Below are 20,984 nucleotides of genomic sequence, written 5' to 3'. Positions count from 1 at the left end.
AGTTGCCTCAAATTGTTTCAGGGATTCCAAGTGATCATAACAGCCCATCTGTCCAGTGGGTTCTGGCACCCCTAAACCTCCATACACTTTGGTCTGTGCCAAGGGCCCGTGTGATGCTCACAGGCATTCACAGATGGTCCCTGACCATTCCCTGTTTTGGATCCCAAGGCTTTCCTTGGACTGTGGACCACACTCCTCCCGATAGCAAGCTGGACAAGGGACAGACTGCTGAGAATGATCAAGGGGTGGTGAGCCCCTCACAGATAATCAGCAGGGAGAGAGTTTGTCTTGAAGCCTGGGCCTGGGATTCTCACATCCAGCTTGTCAAAGTTATACTTATGAGGCACCTGGGTGAAATCAGTCAGTCTCGGGTCACAATCCCATGCTGAGCATGGAGGCTCTTTCTCCTTCTGCTACCCCTCCACCCCCACCCCCTACTTATCTTAAAAATAAGAGAAAGAAGAACAGGTTTATAACTTTGCTTTCTAAAGTTCTTAGCTGTTGAGAAGGCAGGAAATCTCCCACGGCCATGATTGCTCTCATGCTACCTACTCCACAATTCCGGAGTTGTAAGGAGTGCGCACCCTCTGACAGATGATAAATGACACCCCACATAGCACAGGGCCCCTGCGGGTGTGACCCGAGTTAGTATCTGCAATGATTTGGAATCAAATCACACTGTGAGAGGAAGGAATGCAATACTTCACATATCCCTAAAGAGGAGAAAATGCCATTATCCCTAACTCTTCACTGACCAGTACCTAAGAGAACAGAATATGAAGCTGAGACCAAAGAAATAGAGAAGTGCTTATCAAATTAGGAAATATGTACAACTCTCTGAGATTGGAGCCTGGCACTGAATAGCTGGATCCAGAGGCTTTTTAACAACCTCATGGCTCCTGGGGAGGTGCCAGGACCCTCCCTGCTCGGTGACTGCAGAGCCCCACCATGACCCCTCCAGTGGCACAGACAAAGGTGGAGGCAAGGCTTCTTAAAATCATGGATGCGGCTTTATTTACCAAAGGTGCTGGCCCTAGGCTGGTTCTGCCATCTGGGCCCTCAAGTGGCTGCGGGGTGGTCCCAGCTCAGTTCAGTCCTGGTGGCAAGGCCGGACCTGCCTCACCACGGGGGCAGTGTTCCCTCTTGGGGCTCCCGCCCGGTGGCACCAACATGGGCAGCAAGTGCCGGCACTGCCATCTCAGGAAGGCACTTTCAGCTTCGGGGTCCCCAAGAAGAACTGCAGGACACGGTCGGCCAGGAGCGCCAGGCAGAAGTCCAGGAGCAGGACCTGGGCGATGACCAGCTTGAACTGTGGGGCAAGGAACACTGGTGAGCCGGGTGCCTGTGGATGGGCCCAGGCTAAGTCCTGGGGCCACATCCACAGGGCCACTCACCTCCACAGGGATGTCCACGAGGCCAAACTGACTGTTGAAGTCAGGCGAGGAGCCAAGGAGCAGGCCCACGATGGCCAGGAGTGACACGGCCAGGCTCCACACGAGGGGCTTGTTCTCTGGCAAGCTTTCCATGAATGGTGGGCCCTGTGGGGACAGAAAGATGAAGAGTCATGTGCTGTGGAGGCCAGGAAAGTGAGCAGGGTGAACTCAGGAAAGGGCTGGGCCTCACTTTGTAGTTGATGGCAAAGGTGGCCATCTGCATGGCCATTGCCATGATGTACACGGTGCTGTTGACCAGGCTTGGCTCAAACTCCTTGTACAGGTCCACGAACTGCTCCTGCCTGCAGCAACACACAGGGGACAGGGCCGTCTCTGACCCCCATCATCCCTGCACAGAGCCAGGGCTCTCTGCCTGGCTGACCCCACTGGCTAGACCTTGGTTACCCCACAGGGGTAATGCCTGGTTGCACATCCTCCTGTAGCCTGTACTGCAGGGACACTGCCCACTGCCTATGAGCGCCCTGCCCCTCCCCAACTCCCATGCTGGGGCAGCACTCACTTCTTGGGGCTCCGGGCCTGGGCCTCACTGTACAGGTAGACGAGACTCAGGAAGTGGACACAGAATTGGAGCACGACCGTAAGGACGGTGTACAGGTTGAAGATGTTGGGCAGGGGCCGCTCTCGGGAGAGAGTCTTGAGGGGCTGTAGTAGCAGGGTGGAGGGACATGTCAGGGTCCACGCCCCCCTGCACCAGTCCACCCTGCCTCCTGGCAGGATTCATGCAGAGAGCAGTCACCAAATCCTGGAGGTTAGGAGTCAGCACCAGTCCCCAGAGCCCTCCTCATTACCCAGGCCTTAGTGCAGATGCCACCACACCATCACTCAAGGCCTATGCTCCACAGAGCAGCCAAACCCACCCCCCTCCCCTTGTTCTGGAACAAACCAAAGCCCTCCCAGGGACCCACCAGATGTGCATGATTGACACAACTCACCGACCCCCTCCTCTGGCTACCAGGTGCTCCTGGCATTAGCAGATGCCCATCTATGGCCTTTCTGTCTACTTCCTGGAAGGTTCCCTTGTTCTTTATGCATAACACAGGCTCCCCTGAACAACCTAAGGCTGTCCCCTGTAGCTTATGACCCACTCTGTATTTTTCATGATACTGCATGCTTTCTGAGTGGTCTTGATAATCATTTCCCCATTGTCCTCTCCTTCCCTGTGGGTTCTGTGTAGGCCACCTGAGACCCCAGCTGGTAGACAGTGCTGGGGCCCAAGTTGTACCCCTCTGAGGAGCCTCAGCATGCACCTGCCCTGCCCAAGGGGTCCCCATCTATAACATGGGGATGACAGTTCCCACCCTGAGGGCTGCTGTGAAGACAAATGGATGACATGTAATAGTGGTGACTTTAACAGTCCACCCTAGCTGGCCCAAAGAGGTAAAGGGTATTCCTGAGATGGGAGGGAGCCCCTGCTTTTGCCTGTGTCTCAGCCCACCTTGGAACGGGAGATGAAGAGGAAGCAGCCGGCCAGCAGCAACCCCTGCAGTGTGGCCTGGAAGTCACTGAACTTGACGCCCTCCAAGTAGAGAACACTCTGACTATAGGCCAGGATGAGGGCATTGAGTGCCAGGATCTTGAACATCTGCAGCGTGGTCACCAGTGTACAGCGGCCCTGCTTGATCACGTGGCAGACTGTAGGGGGGGCAGGGGAGGAGAGGAAGGTGTGGGCATGGGGCCAATCAGGATGGGCCTGGGGATGGGCACAGGGAGGACTGGGGTGGGACTCACTGCACTGGATGGAGGAGAGCTTGGAGGTGAAGGGGGCAGCGATGCTGGCATCCCCCAGCTTCACAATGGGCGTGCTCTCATCCTCGAGTTCCCGTAGCACCTGGCTCAGGCGGTCCTGTGGGGCAGGCAGCAGGGGTGAGACTTGGCCACCAAAGGGTGCCACTGCCCCCCACATCCTGTGACTCACCCGCTGGGAGACCAGTTGTTCCTCGGGGGGTGGGAGCCCTGACTTCTGCTTGGCTGCCCTGGAGGTGGCCCGGACTCCACTGCTGCTCAGAACAGGGCTGTCTCGCGGCCGTCGGCGCCGTTCCACAACTCGCTCGGGGGCATTGGCCAGGAGTGCCACACCTGCGGGGAGGTATTTGTGTGTCTGGAGCGAGAGGGATCCAGTCACCCCAGCGTGCTGGCCCTGTGCCAAGTGAAGCCCCATGCAGAATGGAGTGCCATGTCTACTCACAGAAGCCAAACCTCCCCATCTCAGATGATCTCCCCAAGGAGTGCCTCAAAGAGCATCTATATTACTTTTTACATTTGGAAAGCAAAACCCAAATACACAGAAAACCTGAGGAGTCAAAACTGATTTCCGGCAATACCTAGGTGGCTCAGTGGGTTAAGCGTCTGCCTTTGGGTCAGATCATGATTTCAGGGTCCTGGGATCAAGCCCCAAGTCTGTGCCCTGCTCAACAGGAAGTCTGATTCTCCTTTTCCCTATGTCCTTCTCCTGCCACTTCTGCTCTCTCAAATAATTTATAAAAATCTTAAAAAAAAACAAAAAAAAAACTAATTTCCAAAATATACTGCCAAGGATCACAATTCTAGGGAATAACAATTAACAAAGTAGTTAAGAATCTGAAAAGCGCTTTAGGTACATTAGGTTGGTTTTTTCCTTTATTTTTAGAGAGAGAGTGCACATGTGGGGGCACCCGAGTGGCTCAGTGGCTGAGCTTCTGCATTTGGCTCAGGTCGTGATCCCGGGGTCCTGGGATCGAGTCCTGCATCAGGCTCCCTGTGGGAACCCTGCTTCTCCCTCTGCGTACGTCTCTGGCTTTCTCTCATGAATGAATAAATAAAATCTTATAAAAAAAAAGTGCATTTAAACAGGGGTGGGGTGTTGGGGAGGAGGAAGGAGAGAGAAAGAGAAAGAGAGAGAGAGAGAGAGAGAGAGAATCTCAAACAGGCTACACTCAAGTCCAGAGCCAACATGGGGCTTGCTCTCACAAATCCTGAAATCATAACCTTAGCCAAAATCAAGAGTTGGACGCTTAACTGAGCCACCCAAGTGCCCCATCAGATTGGTCTTGAAACCTTAACCTGACAACTACATTCTGTTGACAGAAATCCAAGGCTGTGAACAGCTGGCAAACGCCTCAGCTTCAGTTTGTGCATCCCTACTTATCCCATCTTCCCCTGCCTCCAGCCTCAGCACTCACTGCCCACATGGTCCTCACAGTACCGGGAGGCCTGAAGAAACCAAGCTGTGTCTGCCACCTGGAGTCCACCTGTCTTCCTATACTCCCAGAGGCCCCGGTGCCTGCCTGCCCCACCTTGTTCCTCTGACGCCTACGTCCCTTCCAAAGACCTGCACTCCTCAGATCCCCAATCCCACTGGCACCTGCTCCATTCCCTGCCTCCTCAGAGAACTCACTCAGTGACATATCTCTCATGCTAAGCTGCGCTGCAAGACAGTAACGGAAGGAACAGTCCCTCAGCTCGCAGGACTCACCCACGTCAGCATGCTTTAGGGCACCCACATCATTGGTGCCGTCGCCACACATGAGGGTCACGTAGCCCAGCTCCTTCAGGCTGGTGATGACAAACTCCTATGGGTGCAGAGATGGACTGAGTGAGGGCTGTGTGCTGCCCCTAGGGCTCTGCCTGCCCCCCAACCTCCTCTGTACACACCTTCTGTTTGGGGGCCACACGGGCAAACACCTGCACATGGGGGATGAGGTGAAGCAGCTGCTGGGGGTCCTCAGCCTGTAAGTGGGCCAGGCCATCGCCCGTGAGGCACAGCGCATGCTCCAGGGCCAGTGCCTTCGGGGAGCCCCTGGCCAGGGGCAGCGTGACACTGCCATCGATGGAGCGCCACTCACAGGGTCGACCTGCAGGGCCAGAGCCCAGGGTCAGGGAGGGAGTTCAGCCACTCAGCAACTCCCCCTCACGTGGAGCCCACATATGCCGTCCCAGTCTCATCTCTCTGAAGCAACTTCTTGGCCCCCACCTCTCTTTATCTCTACCAACCCCCAGCTACACCTGCACCCTAGACCCCAGCAATCCCACAGATGTTGTTCACAGAACCTTCTAATACAAAGGATTCAAGAACCCAGAGCCTAGGTCACTGGCCTGAGACCACAGATTTAAATCTAGACAGCCTGACCTCAGGAGCAAGACACTGCTGACCCTGGGACCTGTCTGAAACCCTGCTCTTCCAGGGCCAGGGCACCAAGTCACTTTCTTGGGCCAGATCCTGCTTGCCAACCACTTCATCTTTCTAGATGGCTGGCCTGGGCATGGACACTGAGAAACAAGGATGGCTGAAGGAGGCCTTCTGGCACTGCATGGCTCATCCTGGGTTGTCTGGGCTGGAAGGGAAAACAACCTCCATCTGACTTTTATGATGGCTTTTTTGCTAGAGCAACTTCACTTGCCAATCAATAGTCCTGATTACCATCTCTGGGACACCTGCCTCTAATCCCTGGGGCCGGGACAGAGATGACAGACATGTGGGACCAATGGTGCAGACTAGAAGGACTGCGAAATTCTAGAATCCAGCAGAGTTCCAGAAGCCAGTACCCTTCTCTGACCTGCAGCCTGGCAACCAACCCCGTGCATGTGGCTCCCCAAGGCAGGCACCATCCCCTGGCATCTGACAGAACCCATACTCTACCAGTTGGAGGTGCTGGGGCTGGACTGCCCCTCAACTGGTTCTACTCTGGGGCACCACTTGCAGCCAATTTGATTACTCAGGAGTGACCAGAGGCCATGAACTCTGGAGTCAGAACATCTCGGTTCAAATCCTTAGTCACAGTGTCACTAAGGTAGGTGAGTTTACTTCTGTTTCCTTATCTATAAGGTGTGAGTGTCAACAGCACACCTGTTCATTTTCCTCCTATAGGGTGTGGGATGATGAGGCCTCCCATGTAGGGCAGAGGGGCCAACATGGTAACACAAACCAGACCTTCTGCCTAGGGTCTGGCCATGCTGAGGACGAGCACTAGCATCCCTGTGCTTAGAGGAGGGGAGCCCTCACTGAGTACAGGCAGCCTGCCAGGCCCAAGACAGGTGTGAGGATAGGAAACATGGCCTGGTGTGACAACAATCAACCACTCCGGTTCTAAGTCGTCATTGACCCCAGACCAGTTATTCCTGCCTACTGCTGGACACATAGGTGTGGGGCTCCTTGGCCAGAGAGCCCGAGCATGCTGATAAGGCATGGCTATGTTCCACAGGTCTGGGTCACAGATACTGGATGACAGTGAGGGTGTTCTCTCAGGCCTGAAATGCAGGTGGGCCACCAGATCAGAGCTGTTCTTGGACTCAGGGTTCCCCCGGCCTATGGACACATGATACCTCACCTTTCTCCGTGGGAGGCTGCAGGATCAGTGTTTGTGCCTTTTCAATGAAGTGCAGTTCCTGAGCCACGTGGCAGGCAGTGAGCGGGTTGTCACCTGTGATCATGACCACCTGAGGAGAACATAGAGGCACAGTGGGGCAGGGCCCCGCAGGTCAGAACTCCAGACCTGGTGGCTGAGGCCCCTCTAAACAAGGCCACAGAAGGTAGTCTTGGCCCCCTGATGCAGAATGGGCTTCCAAGGACCACAATCCATCCCAACCTGGTGGTGTTTTATGCCAACGATACATGTATGTGTGTCTAAGAACACTCACAGCCTTTATTTGTAATACAGACTAAGAACTAACCATTGGTGTGAACCCTCTTGACTTGGTAGCTGCCCTAGGTAGAGGGAGCAGATGCTCCAGTCTTCTCAGTTAGAGCCCGGTGATGGGAAGACGGGCTGTGACCGCTGAGGGCCAGGTGGGGTATTCACGTCACCAACTCCGAGACTGCTCACTATCCTCCCACATCCTAAACTACATCCCGAGTCCCAAACTAAAAAATAGAAACCACAGGACAGATGGATGTAGTTTGTCTAGGAGTTGCCTCCACATCTGCAGTCCAACTCCTCGTCTCTAGGATGGGGTGGAGTGGGGGAACTGCCCTCGCCTCCCAGGGATGCTGGGGGCAAAAGAAGTAACTTGAGAAGGGTGTGCACAGATCAGGTCCCAAAGCATCCTGAGGCTTGGGATAGCATGTGCACCAGAGCTGTGATGGAGCTTGGCCAAAATCCAAGAAAGACATCCTTGAGACTGAGACGTGGATACCCACCCACACCTGCCCCACTGAGGGGAGAACTGCCCTCCGTTGTCACATTGCTCTCTCTGGAAGAAGGAACCAAGACCCACCCACCCTTGGGGCCCAGTGGGGAGGGGTCCAGCAGCTGTACCCGGTGGGATGCATTCTGGATCTCCCGGATTACGGATTTAGAGTCAGCCTTGAGTGGGCAGGAGACCACGATGAAGCCAACGAACTTGAGGTTGCACTCCAGGGCCTCCCGTTTGACCTCCCGGGCCTGTAAAGGGATACAGGGTTACCCTCATGACCCATCCCTCCCCCATTTTCAAGCAGTGGAGTGGGGGTCAGGGAAGGGCCCATCCTTACAGGAGGAACACTTGAGGCTCAGGTAAGAAGTAGGGAGGGCAGCAGGTACCCTGGACCCACAGGACCCTGGTTTCCCCACCACGGGGCTTTACTCCCTGGTGTGAGCAACAGCAGGGCATAAGCCTCTGTGATTCCACTTCTAAGATGGCAAAGTCAGATACTCCTTTGTTATCCATTAAGCGCATGCTCACCCTATACCTCATACCAGAAACTGCAAACTCTCGTCCTCACAGAGCTTGCCTTCTACTGGAAGAGATGTGTAATAAAAAAGTCACAGAAATCAGAAGACTAACTGCCATAAAAGACGAACGCAGGGGAATGGGGCAGATAGGCTCAGAGAGAGGCACCAAGGAGGGTGGTCCTGGGGGCAGGAGAGTAAGCTGTGACCTGGGATCTGAACACAGGGACACAACCTGGTATATACGTTCTAGAAGGATTTCTCAGTCATTAGCTGTAAGTGGACTGGATGAGAACCAAGGGGGAACCAGATAAAAGAGCAGTACTGATGGTGGAAACGGGAGGAGCCGATAATTGGCAGGATAAACAGTATGACAGAGAACTGGGGGTGCCCCAACACCACGTGGTGATTGGGTGGTCAGGCAGGGTAGGGGTAGAACTGGGCTGGAGACAGGAATCCAAGGTGCCTCCTGGTGATCCCTGGGGGGGTGTGAGGACTCAAGGGTGTGGGATAAGAGGCTGCATGGAGCCCTGGTTATTCTGCAGGAAGTGGCCTCAGAAGCCAGGGTGGGATGGAGTTCCATAAGGAGCAGGTACACAGTAGAGAAGGGACCAAGGACTGAGGGCCACTCAGGGCCTCCCAAGGTAGACGCCAGGGAGGAGGAAACTGTGCCTGCTCATGGTGATGTTACAGAGAACAGACGGTGGTATGGATACAGGGCCAGTAGATGGGGGGCCTGAACCCTTACCTGCTGGTGGGTGAGGTGCCCCAGTTCCTTGTACCCCAGCGCCAGGACTCGGGCTCCTTCCCGGGAAATCTCCGTATGGATGTGATGGTAGTCAGGTGGGCACTGGGCGAACTGCAGGGAACGCAGGGGATGTCACCGACCGCCCCACGCCCCCCTTCCCCCGGGGCCGGGGCTGGCTCACCATGGAGTGCAGGGTTTCGGGGGCCCCCTTCACAGCCGCGATGTAGCAGAGATCAGTGGAGCCTAGCTTCTCATAGGAGGCGAGCACGGACATTCGCTTTAGGGCACTGGCAAAATGAAAGCGCTGGTGAATTTTCAGCCCCTGAGTTTTAATACTTCGGGGGAATACTTTCTCATCTGGAAACAAATAAGTACGAATCCTGAGGGCCTTCGCTCCAAAGAGGCAGCCAAGCCCCCGCCTCCCCTTTCCACCCCTCTGTTCCCCCCCGCCCTTAGACCCAGACCCTGCAGGGTAGGGAAGGGGGAAGGGGGGCTCCTCGCTCTAGGAGGGATCAGATTGGGAGATCTGTACTCAGAGGATGCTGCCCGTGGCTTCCAGCAGGGTGAGGTAGGTTCTACTTCCAAGGGGTGGACTATCTCAGGTCAGAGGTAAGCCTGTGCCCACCCACCTAGGGGACCACCAGAACTGTGGGCTTGCCTGCCCCTGAGCTGGACACACTGTCTCTGAGGGATGTAGCCCGCCTGCCCAGGGGTGCGAGAGCTGACAGTTCAGCCCAGCTGGGCCCAAAGCTCCAGCCCCTCACCTTTGGTCAGTGTCCAGTCCACAGCTGTCAGCATAGCCTTCTCGAGTGGGTCACCCACAAGGGTGCCATCATCCAGCTGCATGAGGGAGTGGCATGAGGCCAGGGCACGGTGCGTTTCTACAGGGATGTTGGACACAGGAGTGACCTCCTTCCCATCTCTGCAAAGATAGGAAACAGCTGCTGATAGAGTGGAAAAACCCCTGGGAGTCGCTAGCCAGGATGAGGGATGGGCTCCCACTCTGGGCTCGCATTGCAGGGGCCCAGAGGAATGCACTGTCTTGGTCCTCGGGACATCTGTACCCATCTTGTGGATGTCCCTAAAGGTCAAATGGCTGCTTGGGGTGGAGCCCCCGTCGCTGCCACATTGAGGAACAAAAGGAGCCTCCCCGCTCCCGATCAGACTTTTGGGTTACACCATGGGACCTAGGGGTGGGTGCTATCTGTCCTTTGAGTTCCTGCAAAGCCATCTGCTGGGCAAGAGCCCAGGCCGCTCGTGTTCACCTGAGCCCAGCCACGCCACGAACGACCAGGCTGTCGCTAGTCAAGGTCCCTGTCTTGTCAAAGCAGCACACCTCCACCTTGCCAGCAAATGGGATCCGGAAGGGCTCCGTGCAGTACATGTCTGGGAAGTGGGGAGTCAGGGTCAGGGGTTCTGTCAGGCCCTGGCCCACTCAGCGCCCCAGCCCTGACCCAGGCACTCACACAGCTTGGCCAGGGCGATGAGGGAGGTATTGACAGCCAGAGACAACTCAATGGGCAGTTCCGGGGGCACGACTGATGTGAGGATCAGTGTGCATTCCAGAAAGAGTTTGTAACGGTTCCGGCTAGGGTCCTTGGTGCCTGCAGAGACAGGGCCTGCCAGCCTAGGGGCCGGAGGGAGGGAGGGGGCCAGCAGGCAGGGGAGGGGCCCCCGCATATACCTTCAATCCACACATAGGCAGCTGCTGCGATGGCAAACACCAGGAGGAAGAGGATGAAAATGAAGGTCTCCAGGTTGTTTGCAGTTACCCTCTTGACTCCAAAGAGGATGGTGCGCAGCAGCTTGCCCTAGAAGGTCAAAAGCTTAGAGGCCTTTTCTGCCAGGGAGGTGGCCTCCCACACCCGAGAGCACCAGGCCACATTCTCTGTCTGTGGATGGGGAGTGCCTGCCCTGGGCCCACCCGTGACTCTTGCACCCATGACACGGGGTCCACACAACTATGTAGGGGGCTGCAACTTGGCTAAGGGCTATAAAGACCAGTGGTCAAAAACTGGGGGTCAGGGAAAGAAGTGGCTGAGATGGGGGGACTGAGTCTTTCAGAAGGAGGCGCTGCCAATTACCTCTACAAGGCAGCGCTCACTTTAGTCAAGTTTACAGGTGTGATTCTGTTCGTGACCCCAGTGTGTTTGGCCAGTTTCCTTTCTGTGCTCCCCACCAGAACCTCAGCTGAAGACAGCAGGCCTGGTGTAGGGCTCACGTCTGCGCCCTGGCCACAAGCCGATACCTGCTGTCTGAATAAGTCTTTGGCCAGGATGTTCTGGGGTCTGAAAGAGCCACTGTCGACTGTCTGCCACCTGCACTAAGGCCTACCCTCCCCAGAGCCAGACAAGGGGCCATACCTGGGATGTATTGAATCCAGTCCTAAGAACGTAGGCCACACACCCGTTGTCAACCGCTGCAGAGACAAACAGGACCAGCATCATTTGTGTCTGTTCATCCCAACTCCCTCAGTCAAGCAGATGTGGAGGGGGTGGGGATGGTGGGGCCAGGACACTTCAGACCCCCCAAGGCACCTACGCTTCAGGCCTGTGGTGGCCTTCTGTGGGGGGATGTGCTGCACCACCTTGGTGCCCCCAAAGATGACATGGAGCCGAGAGTCAGCCTGGAGGTCCAGCACCCGGTCAGGGTTAAGGTCTTCAATGGGCTCCTGAGCAGGAAGGAAAGAATGGTGAGGGCGGTCTCATATCAGCCTCCTCCTCTGTCCCCAGTCTGGCGAGAGTAGGCTCCTGGGGCTGGGATAAGCCACTCTGACCCCTGCAGGGCTCCTAGCCTAACACAGTGCAGCTGACCAGGAACAGCATCCTGCCCTGCCTCCTCTCCACCTGCAGGTGCACTCACACTGACTCACGTCGACTCCACATCGACTCCTCTTATCTCACGATTGGCTTGAGGCTTTGTGCTCTCTTGGTTTCCCCTCAGCCCACCTCAGTCCGACGTCCCTGGTCCCTGGCCTGGACTACTCCTGACGATCTTGGCCTCTCTGATCTCCTTCCCTCTCATTATTACCCAGCTCCCCTTCGTCCGAGGGCAAGACCAGGAAATCCGGAAGCTCCAACTAGGCACTGCACCTACTCTGCCTCTTCTAGTCTCTTAGGCCAGGGTTCCATTCCTCCTCCATCCATGCCTGGGCAGGATGATGGCCCAGCTACCAACCCTCTCCCTCCTCCACGAATAGGGACAGTGACACACCTGAGTACGACCCCCGCTCCCCACCCAGCACCTTCATCTGTGGCACCGACTCCCCTGTGAGCATGGCCTCGTCCACAATGCAGCGGCCTCGCAGCAGCAGCACATCACATGGCACTAGGTTTTCCTGCGGGGAGCGGCCTGCAGGAAGGGGCAGGAGGGTTAGAGAGGAGCCAAGAGAAAGGGCTCCCACCAGGACAGATCAGAAATGTGCCTCACCGATGGAGACGATGTCTCCAGGAACAATCTCATCACTGGCAATGGGCCTCCACTTCCGGCTGCGGTAGACCTGGGTAGAGGCAAGGTGCAGTCAGCTCTGGATCCTACAGTGCGCACGATGCAGGCGCATCCCTGGAGCTGATCTCACCCTGTTCCCACTGCACACAAACACTGGGACTGGCAGCCCCCCACCCTGCCCTGGCCAATCTCCCTGTTGGCCACACCTGGATCATGTGGGGCTTGTTGCCCATCTTCCGGATCTCAGACATGTTCCGCATCTGCTGCTGCACCAAGGAGGCCTCGAAGGCCACCAGCATGGAGAGTGTGAAGACGCTGTAGTACCAGTACTCATCCAGACACCAGAGCCCCACGCAAAACACCTGTAGGACACAGCCTGTGTGTCCACACCCCTGCCCGGCCATCCATGGGGGCACACGAAGACCCCTGTGGAGGCTGGGAAGGGACACCAAAGGTCATTCTGCCCATGGGCTCAGATCCATGAGGACACAAAGAGGATTTCAGGTCTGGAAATGGAGATTGCTGTGGAAAGCCCCAAGGGATGAGGGAAGGTGGGATGGGGGGAAGGGCTCAAGCTGCTGCTCTACCTGGAACACAAAGAAAGGTGCTGTGGCTCTCTCCTTGAACAACTCCGAGAAGTCAGGCACCACCATCTCAGCCCTGCAAGAGACCAGACCCCACATCCTGTTCATAGTATGAGAGAGACCTCAGAGGCCCCACCCTAACACCTTCACTCAGGGCATTGCAGGCCTCCCCAGGAAATGAGCCAGAAAGGACACTCCACTCTACTACGGCTCTCCTTGTCCCCAAGGCACTGGGGCAGGCATGCTAACTGCTGCCAGCCCTCTCCTCCGCAGAACCCAGGTAAAGCTTCTGAACCAGCGACAGCCTGTTCAGGCAGGCAGCCACCCACCCAAGCAGGGCTAGTGGGAGACAGAACTTATCATCAGGTTGAGTAAGAAGGCGGGCAGAGAAGGAGCTCCCTGACTGTGGGATGGGAGCCCTGCTGCTGCGCAGAAAAGGCCTGGCAGCTGGGCACTATGGAATCTTCTGGGGCCTGAGCTCCACTCCGAGTTGGAGAGGGGAGGTCTGGAGCTGAAATTTTCTAAAACCTCCTTTAAATAAGCCCCATAAATTGAGGAGTAAGGCCTAAGGGTGTGTTCTCTGCCACTGTGTGGTGGCCCAGTCTGGTCAGGGGACCAGCCAGGTCAAGTAGGGCCACCCTTACCCTGCCCTTGGAGATGTGTCCTAGATATGGGGTGTAAGAAAAAGAAACCACTGTGATAACAACAACAACCAGACCCCATTCTGTATTATATCAGGTAACTTTGCATGAGCCAGGAGATGTGAGAAGGGACATCCCAGGCCACCACCAAGGCTGACCCCAAGCAGAAGGTAAAGGTAAAAATTTCTTGTGAATCTTCTTATTATATTGCTACTTGTGACAGTACCTCAGTTTTTTGTTTTTGTTTTTTTAAAACCTCAGTAGTTTTTTAAAAGCAACTGAATAAGAAAAGAATTCTCTAAAGGTTCTGAGGGTTTTCAGGTTGAGAACAATTATCATGGAGGCAGGACCAGGGGCTCTGAAGATGAACAATGAGCTCTAAAGCCAGGCTCTGCCCCCACCTAGTTCCATGTCAGCACTGGTGGTTTTGCGGATTAAAGGGAGGAAGTATGTACAAGGTGTCTGCCATCATGCCCAGTAGAAAGGAGAACTATTGTGATCACTGGCAACTCCTTTATCACTCTTCCTAAAGTGCTGAGATGAGTATGAGAAGCATGGTGATAATACACACTTAAAAGAAAAGCTTAAAAACAAAGAGAAATCCTACAATAATTACAAAACAAGCATCAGCAGTCAACTCTCTGGGGCGTTGGCCCAGGCTGCCACGAAGAGTTGCATGGGCTCCTGTTGGAGAGCACCCCCAGGGTCCCTGTCAGCTGGTGAGTCCACGGGAGGTAAGACTAGAACACATTTCTCAAAAGGTGACTGCCTTCTTCACCTGGGATGTACCGTTGAAGGGGCGGGCTCCTCTCCCATTTCCTAGGCACCAGGACTTGACAGGGCAGTAACAGGAAAAGGAGCCAGTGGCTCAGCCAAATGTCCATGCTGTGACCACAGGCAGAGCCCCAGCCCTGTCACAACACATGGGCACATCAGGACTCACTTATTGCTTCCAAATTTCTTCTCGGCTGCACGGATCTCTGAATCCTCCTGGAACCCTCTGTTGCTCTGGTAGTATGAGAAGGCATTTCTCACGGGAAAGGCCACAGGGAGGAAGCGCTTCTTCTCCAGGGTGTCGTAGGAATACTTGATCTTCTGGAATTCGAAGGACAGCACCTCCTGTCCATCTTCACCCTGTGGGAGCAGGCGTGTCTATGGCAGAAGGCCCACACCTGGGGGTGTCTGTCAGGCTTGGGAGTCCCACCCAAGTCCTGGGCTGAGCAGCCCAACAGCTGGTCCGTCCCTACCTCATCCCGGTGCAGGGCCACGAGCTCAGTGGAACCATTGTTGGGGGTCGGCACCACCTTCACGAAGGTTGCTTTCCTGGGGTCGTACTCCTGCGAGGGGCAAAGCGGTGTTGCCAAGGCCTTCTCAACCCCCAGCTCCAAAGCCCTCCTGGTGAGGTTGCAAGCACAGCGGCTCTAGGCTCAGAGCACTGGCCTGTCCACTCTCCAGTCTGTCACTGAGACAAAGATACCACCTCACCACACCTCTGGTCTCGTATCATAAAAACTGGAGTCACAGACAGCACCCAATGCTTGGGGTTCTGCTGAACTCAAACAGGAAGAATGTCCCCTGCATGACCTGCACCCATAAACCATGTGGGCCAAGTCTTGTCACAGCCCACTGGCCGGCTGCTGCTCTGCGTCTCCTCTCTTAACTATTTCGTGTCCTGAAGTGATGGGGGACAACGAGGCCTGTCCTTGCTTCAGCCAAGGGGCTCGGTACAAGCTGTTTTCTCTGCCTCGAACATGTGGTCCCACAATCAGCTTCAGGGCTTTGTACAAATGTCCCCTTCTCAAAAAGACCTCCCCCAGAGGAGGCTCCACATAAGGGGTCCTTACAATGTTCCTCTTTTTGGCCAGGGTTTTCCTCTCTGTAGCACTGGTGGCTGAGCACAAGCTCTACCTCTCCCACCAATACTATGAAGGCAAGAGCTTCTGTCTGTTTTGTTCACTGCTGTTTCCTCAGTGCTTAAAATGCAGAGGCAATGGATGAATCTGTGAGGCCTGAAGCCTGAGCTGTACCCATCTCACTGCTGCGGTGCTGGCTCATCAGCCCCTATGATGGGTGTGTGTGTGTGAGGGCAGGTGCCAAAGGGTGACCCTCAGAAGAAAGGCCCTGCCTGCCCCTTGGGGAGATCACCAGCCTTGGAGCAGGCAAAAAATAACAAAGACTTAACTACAAAAACACCGTGGAAAAAAAGTGTGAAGAGCTACTTGGGGCTACTGCCAGGCCACTGTGCCAGGCCAGGCACTTTGCAGTTTTTCAGTTTCTTCTCCTAATGGCATGCGGTGGGTGTTACGGTTCTCATTTTACACAAAGGGAAAGTGAAACCCAGAGAAAAGAACCCGAGATCTCTGATGGAAACCCAGATCTGCTTGTCCTCACCCCATGGTCGCTTAGCTCCTCTTTTTCTTCCACCGCTGGAAAGAAAGTTAACACGCATGCTTTCTAGCTGCAGGCCAAAAGGCAGCTGGAAGTTGAGGTTGGGGCGGCTGTTCACACTCCCTCCAACTTCCCTGTATTTCTTTGTCCCTCACTGGAGTCTTTCATTGTATTGACCTGAAGTCACCAAGCCCGTAAGTTTGAGCCCCTCCCCTGGGATAACGCTTATTGGGACGACCGAGACTTCATTCCCTCAGAAGAAAGAGAGGACTCAGTCCACATTTGGATTTAAATAGAGGGAGCTTCTGTCTTTTTCTGCAGCCATTCATGCTCTTCCAGTTCCCTCTTCTTCCAAAAACACATGCCTGGGATCAAAGGGGAGGCTGGCTGGACCTCAGTGCCCATGGCTCCAAACATGCCAGTGTCATCTGAGGCAGGCCCAGAGAACAGCAGTGCAGTCACCAGCAGTAACTGCTGATCCAGCTGCTCTCCCTATCCAGATCCTGGGGGTTAAGGGTCAGAAGTGCAACCGTGCTGCTATATTCCAACAGAAGCCCTCAATGTCACCACCCTCATCTTGGACACAGGTCTAAAGAGACTCCCAAACAGTTAAGTCACTTGCCCACAAATTGCTCCTGCTCCTCTTAAATGCTACGATCAAAGAACATTTCAACCTAATTCCGGTCCTAGTATGCAAGGACCTTTAAGCACTGGACAACTGAGTTCTCAAAACAAGCTTCACAGATGCAGGAACACATCTTGAAGGCCTAGCCTCACATTTTGAAAACCAAGATAGGAGATAGAAGGAGAACATGACCGTTTCTAGGAGAAAGTACCTAGTACTCGCTACTATGGTAGCTAGCATTAACAAGCCAAATCAAAGAGCGACATATGCTGGAGCCTACACTGAGCTTTTTATAGGTATTACCTTACCGAATCTAAATGACCACACCAGGGAAGGATTCCAAGGAAGGGAAGTAACCTGCGCCAGGGTCGCACAAGTCAGTAGCGGGGCCAGGATTGGGCCACCCAGAGGACACCGCTGGGGACTCAGGCCCTGGAAACAGGAGGCCCGGCATGGGGTGGGGATCGACACGAACGTCGTGACTGTGACCCGCCGCAAGGCCCGACCTAGCCGAGGGTCGGGCTCGTGCCCGCGCACTTACCGGGGTGCAGGTGAGCGCGCAGTGCGCGTGCACGGACCAATGCCCCGAGAGGACGGTGAGCGCGTGCGCGAGGCAGATGGTGGCAAGCACAAGCAGCGCGGCTTCAGGGATCTGCACCCAGCTGCTGCCCCAGCCCCAGCAGCCGGCGGCCGCGGCGCCCACCCAGGCTGGGTAGAGCAGTCCCGCGAACGGCAGCACCGTGAGGCGCCGCAGCAGCGCCAGTCGCCGGTACGGCCATACGGCTGCCACCAGCTCATCGCCACTCGCTATGAGCGCCGGGCCGGCAGCGAGGAGGGTGCGCGGCTGCGGCCTGGGCTTGGGCTGCCCGCCGGGCCGGGCCCCACAAGGCCGGGCCCCGCAGGGCACCGCGTTGCCCACCGCAGCAGCCGCCGCCGCCGCCATCTTTCCCAGCGCCGCGCTCGCTTCCGGGCAGAGGCACCGCCTCACTTCCGATGTTTAACTTCCGTTGAGCCCTGGGCGCCGCCATAGTAGCCGGAGGGTAGAAAGAGCCGGACAATGGAGGAGTTGGGTTCGGAAGTGGTTACTCAGGGCGCCGCCATGACAGCTGAAGCCGGAAGGAGAGGCAGGGCGCGGCCATGACAGAGTCTTCAAAGGGCTAAGGCTGCCTGCCCGCCCTGCCACGCCGGACAGAGACCGGAAAAGATTAAGCTAGGCGGGTTGGGCGCCACCTTGACGCCTGAACCGGAAGAGGGGAGCTCCTGTCCAGAACTACCCAGGCAGTGGCCAGTTTGGATCGTCACGGGCGGAGCCTGGACACTGCGGAGGCGGGCCAATTACAGAAACGCCGGGGTTCTGGGGGCGAGGCCTGCACAGGCCCGAGGGGCGGGGTTTGTCATGAAGGCGGGACTTGCTAGGGGCAGGGTGCTGGGTTGGTTTCCCCGCGGGAGGGGCCCTTGTCTCCCTGCCTGGGGTCCTGGGCAGGGCTGGCGCGGACAGGCTTCCAGAGCCGTCACAGGACGCAGCGCGCACGTTAGGATTATACACACACAGAGTTACTATTTCAACATAAAAATATGAAAAGTGGGTGTTTATTTGAAATTACATCCATTCTGTAACATTTACTTTCCTGTTACATAAATGCTGTTGTTTGAACAAAACCACAATAGGAATCGTTAACAGTGGCAAGAGTGTTCAGTAGTACTAGTAGAAAATATTGAGAAAATGTATAAATAACACTTTGTTTCTTTGTCCTCTGATAGAGCAATTTGAACTACTTTTTAAACCCTATTGGATGTTTATATTTTGTAGGTTAATTGTTGCATATTCTTAAGATACATAAGTGTAAGACTTTGTAAAAGACTAGAATATGGCAGCCCGGGGGGCTCAGCGGTTCAGCGCTTGCCTTCGGCCCAGGGCGTGATCCTGGAGACCCAGAATCGAGTCCCGCGTCGGGCTCCCTGCTTGGAGCCTGCTTCTCCCTCTGCCTGTGTCTCTGCCTCTCTCTCTGTCTCTCATGAATAAATAAAATGGGTTTTTTAAAAAAGAACATGATAAATGCAATAAGACTTAGTTAATATTCTGTATTTTTTAATATTCTATATTTAATAAAAGTAATGATAACCGCTTTCTGTCCCAATACGCGGGATGTTTTTACTCTAAGTTTTCTTTTCCAATAATATTTGAGTGGACTGCAATCTTTAGCATTAAAGATTATATAGTGATAAAACTCAGTCAAAGGTGATATCACTGATTTGTTTCCCTGCTATCAAGCCGACAATTACTCTGATTCTTGGTGTCATTCCAATGTGATAACATCAAGCTAAATATTGTCTCAACTAAAGCCTTTCAGCATGGATTTTGCTTATTAGGTTTTTTTGACTTGTATGGATGAGTTTCTAGCTCTCCAAACAGCAGGGTTTGTTTTTGTTTGTTTGCTTTTTGGTAGACCAGCTTATTTGTCAATCAGGTCTTTGTGTATGTAAACTCATTATATGCTATGTCCAAAACATTATTTTTGAACACTCTAGAGCACATTGGATGTCATCATAAGTCAAACCTCCCTTTCTCAAGGACAATTATTTTTAAGCACATAGATAATTTGAAATTATGAAATCAAAGCTAGATTGGAAATAGTTCACTTGGAAAGAAACTGAGACTATCCTGTCTAATTTGACTGCCCCCTACCTTTTTTAAGAGGTTATTTATTCCTGAAAGAATAAAGAGAGAGAGGTAGAGACATAGATAGGCAGAGGGAGAGACAGGCTCCCTACTGGGAGCTCAGTGTGGGCACTGGATCCCAGGACACCAGGGTCATGACCTAAGCCGAAGGCCAATGCTCAACCACTGAGCCACCCAGGTGCCCTGACTGCCCATTTCTGATGATGTTTTGAATTCTAAATTTTAAAAATGAGTCATTTTTCTCCCCTGTATGAATGTTTAGGGGCAGTTGCTTTGTCCCTGTTTGGGTTCCCATGGCCTCTTCAAAAATCATTAAAGTACTTTGGAGAAACAGCATGTAAATTTCTGCTTTACTATAATTGTTTTCTCCATTCTAATCTTCACTGCATTTCCAAATTAGGAGACTTTTGTCACTCTTTGAAACTGATTTTGTGGCAGGACAATTAAAACAAAAAAAACCCCACCTTTATTAGTTTTAGGTTCAAGTAAAATTGAGAGAAGGGTATAGTGATTTCCTATACATCCCCTGCCACCATACGTATATAGCACCCTGATTATCAACATCTCTCACCAGAGTGGTACATTGTTCCCAATAAACCCAATGCCTATAGTTCACATTAGGGTTCACTCTTGGTATTGTACATTTTATGAATTTGGACAAATACAGAATGAATCTATACATCATTATACTATCCTACAGAGTAGTTTTACTGCCTTGCAAGTCCACTGTGATCTGCCTATTCATCCCTCCTCCCAACTCCTGGGAGTCACTAATCTTTTTAGGGTCTCCATAGTTTTGCCTTTTCCAGAATATCATAGAACCATATTATATGTACCCTCTTCAGATTGGCTTAACTTAGTAATATGAATTTATAGTTCCTACATTTCTTTTTATGGCTCTGTATCTCGTTTTTTAATGCTGCATAATATTCCATTATCAGGATTACATCAGTTTACCCATTCATGTACATCTTGGTTCTTCCAAGTTTTGAGTTATAAAGCTGCTATAAACATCTCTGTACAGGTTGTTTATTAATGACTACATGGTGATTTCCAATTTTCATGTTTATTGAGAAATAATTGCTGTGTATCATTGTGTAAATTTAAGATGTACAATGTGAATATTTGATATATGTATATATTGCAACTTGTTTACCACTATATATTTTTTTAAGATTTTGTATTTATTCATGAGAGACACAGAGAGAGAGAGAGAGAGAGAGAGGCAGAGACACAGGCAGAGGGAGAAGCAGGCTCCACGCAGGGAGCCTGATGTGGGACTCGATCCCAGGTCTCTAGGATCCAGGGCCTTCAGCCCTGGGCTGAAGGCAGTGCTAAACCACTGAGCCACCTGGGCTGCCCTACAATATAGTTAGTTAACAGTCCTTTACCTCACCATGTTTTGTTGTATTTATGGTGAGAACATTAAATGTCTACTCTCATAGTAACTTTCAAATATACAATACTATTTTTCAAGTATACAATATTGTTAATTATAGTCACTACGCTATACATTAGATACCCAGAACTTCATCTTGTAACTGAAAGTTTGTACTCTGATCAACATCTCTCCATTTCTTCTACCACTCAGCCCCTAGCAATCACTATTCTAGTCTCTCCAGTTCATGTTTTTAGATTCCACACATAAGTGAGATCATACAGTATTTGTCTTTATCTGACTTATTTCACTTAGTATAATGCCCTCAAGGTTCAAAGGTCCATCCATGTTGCCACAAAAGGGAGGATTTCCTTCTCATGACTAGTATATATATGTGTGTGTGTATGTGTATATAT

The 20,984-nt window shown here is 53.2% G+C and overlaps 1 protein-coding gene across 1 annotated transcript; it reads right to left on the bottom strand.

Annotated features, from left to right (window-relative positions):
• Positions 1–988: 988 nt before the first annotated feature.
• Positions 989–17,486, bottom strand: ATP13A1 (ATPase 13A1). Its single transcript, XM_025989343.2, has 26 exons — positions 17,052–17,486; positions 14,745–14,834; positions 14,441–14,631; positions 12,860–12,932; positions 12,479–12,634; positions 12,255–12,324; positions 12,070–12,176; positions 11,367–11,496; positions 11,189–11,244; positions 10,510–10,636; positions 10,292–10,429; positions 10,091–10,211; positions 9,590–9,747; positions 9,007–9,182; positions 8,826–8,936; positions 7,685–7,810; positions 6,758–6,866; positions 5,085–5,284; positions 4,906–5,002; positions 3,370–3,530; positions 3,183–3,297; positions 2,890–3,086; positions 1,954–2,096; positions 1,624–1,735; positions 1,395–1,538; positions 989–1,309 (listed from the first exon to the last, which is right to left on the bottom strand). Exons 1-26 carry the CDS (start codon positions 17,451–17,453, stop codon positions 1,199–1,201), a joined length of 3,621 nt encoding a protein of 1,206 aa, XP_025845128.1. The 5' UTR covers positions 17,454–17,486; the 3' UTR covers positions 989–1,198.
• Positions 17,487–20,984: the final 3,498 nt, after the last annotated feature.

Source organism: Vulpes vulpes, chromosome 9 (genome assembly GCF_048418805.1).
Source record: "Vulpes vulpes isolate BD-2025 chromosome 9, VulVul3, whole genome shotgun sequence".
Taxonomy (NCBI): domain Eukaryota; kingdom Metazoa; phylum Chordata; class Mammalia; order Carnivora; family Canidae; genus Vulpes; species Vulpes vulpes.
This window is presented reverse-complemented; position numbering and strand designations above follow the sequence as displayed.